Here is a 4,293-nt window from a genome sequence, read left to right on the forward strand (position 1 = left end):
TTGTTAAGTCCATTTGGTTTGGATAAGTGTTCTTAACTCCCAATTATTAATAGGCTTAGTAAAATATGGGTTTAGTAAAATATGGGTTTATATTGTTCAAAGTTCATATCAAGCTTATTACTAAGCCCATAAATTAGCCTAGGCTTGGTTTTTTGTCTATCAAACCCTATTGTTTACAATCCTGTTCATGAAGAAATTTATTTTTGCTTGGCCTTGACTCATTTATTAAACAAGCCTAAAACTAAGGATCAAGCTTGATTTATTTATAAACAAATAAACATAAACAGACATTTTATGGAGCCAAGCCCAAACTATATATATGAATGGTTTGGTTCATTTACAGTTCTAGCTACAAATTACAATCACCTTAAGACAAATATTTGAAAGGTTATGGACTAATTTAAAACAAAAGATAAAATGTTGAAGAAAAAATGTGTAATCAACACAAAATTAAATTATCACCTAAGCAAGTCAGTGTTTGTGTATTGCTAATTGTACATTGATTTTTGTGGAGAAATGTGGGTTCATTGTTGAGTACGCCTTACAAATTTGCACATTATACCAGTTTCATGAAATGCCATATAACCTCAGGTTTCAACTTTCAAGTAACATCAATCACATCAATTTTGGATTGTGTATGTTTCTTTTTTCTTTTTGGGTCACTCTCCACATCAAAAGCAAATGGAGAGGATTGTGTCTATACATGGAGAATCATTATGAAATATCTTGGGTATTTGATGATGTCAGCAAGTACATTTGTTTGTAGCAGACATAGTAGCATTATGATTTAGACCCTGACTAGTTCTCCAGATGTGACTGTTGTAGGAATCTGCACAATTGTGGATGATAACAGCCTAGAAATCCTGAGCATGGTTGGCCTAGATTGTGGATTAGCATGTAAGCAAGCAGTTGCAATAGTTACAATCTTTATCAGTTCATCTCGAACTTGACCTGTGGGAGGTTGAAGGCGTTGGTCCAATACATCCTTCAGCAATATGTTAGTTGATGGGGACAATGTAGAATAGATGAAATCACCAGGATGATTTCCTTTGATCACTTCAAGTGCTAAAACTCCAAAACTATAGACATCACATTTCTCAGTCACCTGCATTGTGTAAGTAAGCTCTGCCAAAATTTGGGAGAGGTAAGAGTTAAGGAAAAATTAAAATCATATCAAAAAGAGTTGTCATCATATATTGATGCTTTTTTTGCCTAATGTAAAATTGACAAAAGTGTAAAATAATTTTTACCTGGTGCTACATATCCATATGTGCCTGCAAAGCTTGTCCAATTTGATGAGTCTTGCTTCAGAAGTTTAGCAGTGCCAAAATCAGAGACATGAGCTTCATAATCAGAATCCAGCAAAATATTCTTGCTTGATATGTCTCTATGAACAATTGGCGGTGAGCAATCATGGTGCATATATGCCAAGGCATGTGAAACCCCTTTAACAATATTCACCCTTCTACTCCAATCCAATTCTTTAGCTTCTTCTTCTTTGCTTAGGATTGCGGCCAAGCTGCCCTTCTCAAGGTACTCATACATCAACAACGAGTGTTGTGTGCTTGAATAAAAACCATATAGTTTCACAATGTTTCGGTGCCGTATTTCTGTTAATGCCACTATCTCATTATGAAACTCCTTTTGATCTGTCAAATCACCATCACATGATGAAGCGTGGATTTTCTTTACAGCTATAATATCACCCGAAGGCAATTGTGCTTTATAAACGCTTCCATATCCACCACTCCCAATGCAATACTTGGCATCAAAATTCTCAGTGGCTGCTAGAATTTCTTCATACATTTCTTTCCCATCAAAGGTTGATATGGGATACAAGATTTCATTTTGTATATTTCGTGTCTTTCTCCCTTTTCTTATAAAACTTGTCAGTCCCATAAATGCAACTAGTAGTACAAATACTCCCAAAAGGGGAAATATGATCGTGAACATGAGATCATGAATTCTATGTTTTTTGTCTGTGGTGACCAGTTGACAAGGTTGTAGTCCTTTCACCTCTCCACACAATCCCTTGTTCCCCTCCAATGCTTCAATTGGAGCATCTTGAAATGCTTTGATGTTGGGAGTCTGACCCTGGAATTGATTGTATGCTATGTTGAAATCCAACAAGCCGTACAGTTTCTCAAAAGCTGTTAGAGTACCAGAGAAATTGTTATGGGATATATCCATGGTTTGCAAGCTTTGCAAGTTCATAAACTCCGTTGGTATCTCTCCTGTGAGATGGTTATGACTCAAATCTAGCACGGACAACTGAACTAACTTTCCCATCTGAATTGGAACTCCTTGGCTGAACTTATTGTAGCTCAAATTCATATAAAATAGGCCTGAGAAGCTACCTACACTTCCTGGAATGGACTTGCTCAATTTGTTATTGGACAAGTCAACATAATCAAGGTTAGTCAAGGATCCAACCTCTGAAGGTATACCACCTGAAAGTTGATTGTTGCTCAATATAAGCTCCACCAAAGAAATCAACCTACCCAATTCCTTAGGAATCTCCCCAACTAAATGATTTGAAGAAAGATCAAGAACACTTAGTTTAGTTATGTTTCCTATCTCAGGTGGTATGGTACCACTAATATTATTTCCCCCAAGTTCTAGATCTGTTAGTATTGAGCTCCTTCCCCAGTTAGGTGAAAGTTCACCATAAAGTTTATTGTCGGCAATGTTTATGTAATACAAGTTTGGATAGATGCCAAAAACTTCAGATATATTTCCAGTCAGTTGATTTCCATCTAGACGAACTCTATTTAAAGTTGTGCAGTTTCTCAAGCTTTTGGGAATTGGACCTGTTAGACTATTATTGTTTGCAGTAAAGTTTTGAAGCAATCCATTTTGGCAAATATTTTGAGGCAAATAACCTGTCAATTTGTTTCGGGCCACTCGAAACACAGTCAACTTCACGAGATTTTCCACCTCTTGAGGAATGGAACCAGAGATTAGGTTGTGACCAACATAAAAAATTTCTAATTGGCTCAAATTTCCAACTGAACTTGGAAAAGAACCATTGAGTTTATTTACACTCAATTGAAGAACGACAAGAGACTTCAGGTGTCCAATCTCTTGTGGAATGGCACCCGAAAGGCTATTCTGGGAGAGATCAATATAGGTAAGATTTCCTAGTTCACATAATGACGTTGGGATAGAACCAACAAGATTGTTTTTTTGAAGGCTCAGACACTTCAATGATTTCAAATTCCCTATTTCCGTAGGGAGGGAACCAGCTAAACTATTGTTATTTATGTAAAGTTCAACCAGGTTAGTGAGATTTCCAAATTCTAAAGGAATGGAACCAGATAGTGAATTTTGATCGAGACATAAGTAACCAAGATTACTTAAATTACCCAAAGAAGGAGGAATGGGACCATCTAGATAATTGCTTTGCAAATCAAGCACATTAAGTGACCTTAGCTGACCTATTTCTTGAGGAATTGAGCCATCTAACTTATTCATACTCAAACACAAGACCTTAAGGTTTGTTAGTAGGCCAATTTCTGGTGGGATTTTCCCAGAGAACTGATTCATGGACAGGTTCAAATAGATGAGATTGGAGAGGTTACTAATCTGTGGTGGAATGGTACCAAAGAGTGAGTTCTTACTAAGATCAACATATTCAAGATTAATGAACGAGGAAACTGAAAACTCATGCAGTGAACCCTTCAAGCTTGAATGAGTAAGATTTATTTTGGTGACACTTCCAACAGGGTTGCAAGAAATACCAAACCAAGTACATGGGCTAGTGCTTGAATTAAGATTGGTAGAAGAATTGGTGGCGTTATTAGGAAGCAAAGTCCATGATGATAGCTGAGACTGGTCTTCATTTTGGAGGCTGGCTTTCCATGTGACAAGAGCTTCAGCTTCTTCATTGGACTTAGATGCAGAAGCAACAATTGATGATGAAACAAACAAAACAATCAAAACAAGGGAAATGTGAGAGAATACCTTCTCAAAGGTTGATGATGATCCTATTCCCATAGTTTTTTGTTGGTGTAATTACTTTAATGGATAATGATGATAGAGAGCTTCATTTGAGGTAGATAGTATTTCTCATTCTTCCTTTCATATTCAAAAAAGGATAAAGATTCTAGCTCGAGAAACTTCAGTGTCCATTTCCATCTTCTTGATATTTATAAATTAAAGTAATTGATTGATGGGATGGCTTTGAGATTACATTGTGGTCGGTTTGTTTTCGTCACTTGTTAGGCCATCACTCTAGTAAGGCGGTGACTTTTGTCATCTTGTATTGTTTTGACTCGTTGTTCAAAGAATTGA

The 4,293-nt window shown here is 36.5% G+C and overlaps 1 protein-coding gene across 1 annotated transcript; it reads right to left on the bottom strand.

Moving 5' to 3' along the window:
* Window positions 1–404: 404 nt before the first annotated feature.
* Window positions 405–4,083, bottom strand: LOC115971069 (MDIS1-interacting receptor like kinase 2-like). Its single transcript, XM_031090749.1, has 2 exons — window positions 1,251–4,083; window positions 405–1,125 (listed from the first exon to the last, which is right to left on the bottom strand). Exons 1-2 carry the CDS (start codon window positions 3,994–3,996, stop codon window positions 788–790), a joined length of 3,084 nt encoding a protein of 1,027 aa, XP_030946609.1. The 5' UTR covers window positions 3,997–4,083; the 3' UTR covers window positions 405–787.
* Window positions 4,084–4,293: the final 210 nt, after the last annotated feature.

This window comes from Quercus lobata, chromosome 12 (assembly GCF_001633185.2).
Source record: "Quercus lobata isolate SW786 chromosome 12, ValleyOak3.0 Primary Assembly, whole genome shotgun sequence".
NCBI classification, from domain to species: Eukaryota; Viridiplantae; Streptophyta; class Magnoliopsida; order Fagales; family Fagaceae; genus Quercus; species Quercus lobata.

What these genes read in the sequence shown, in the direction of transcription:
- LOC115971069 (XM_031090749.1), bottom strand. Translation starts at nt 3,996, where the DNA reads ATGGGAATAGGATCATCATCAACCTTTGAGAAGGTATTCTCTCACATT. An exon ending in ATATGGATATGTAGCACCAG is followed by an intron (nt 1,126 to 1,250) that starts GTAAAAATTATT and finishes AAATTTTGGCAG; the next exon opens with AGCTTACTTACACAATGCAG.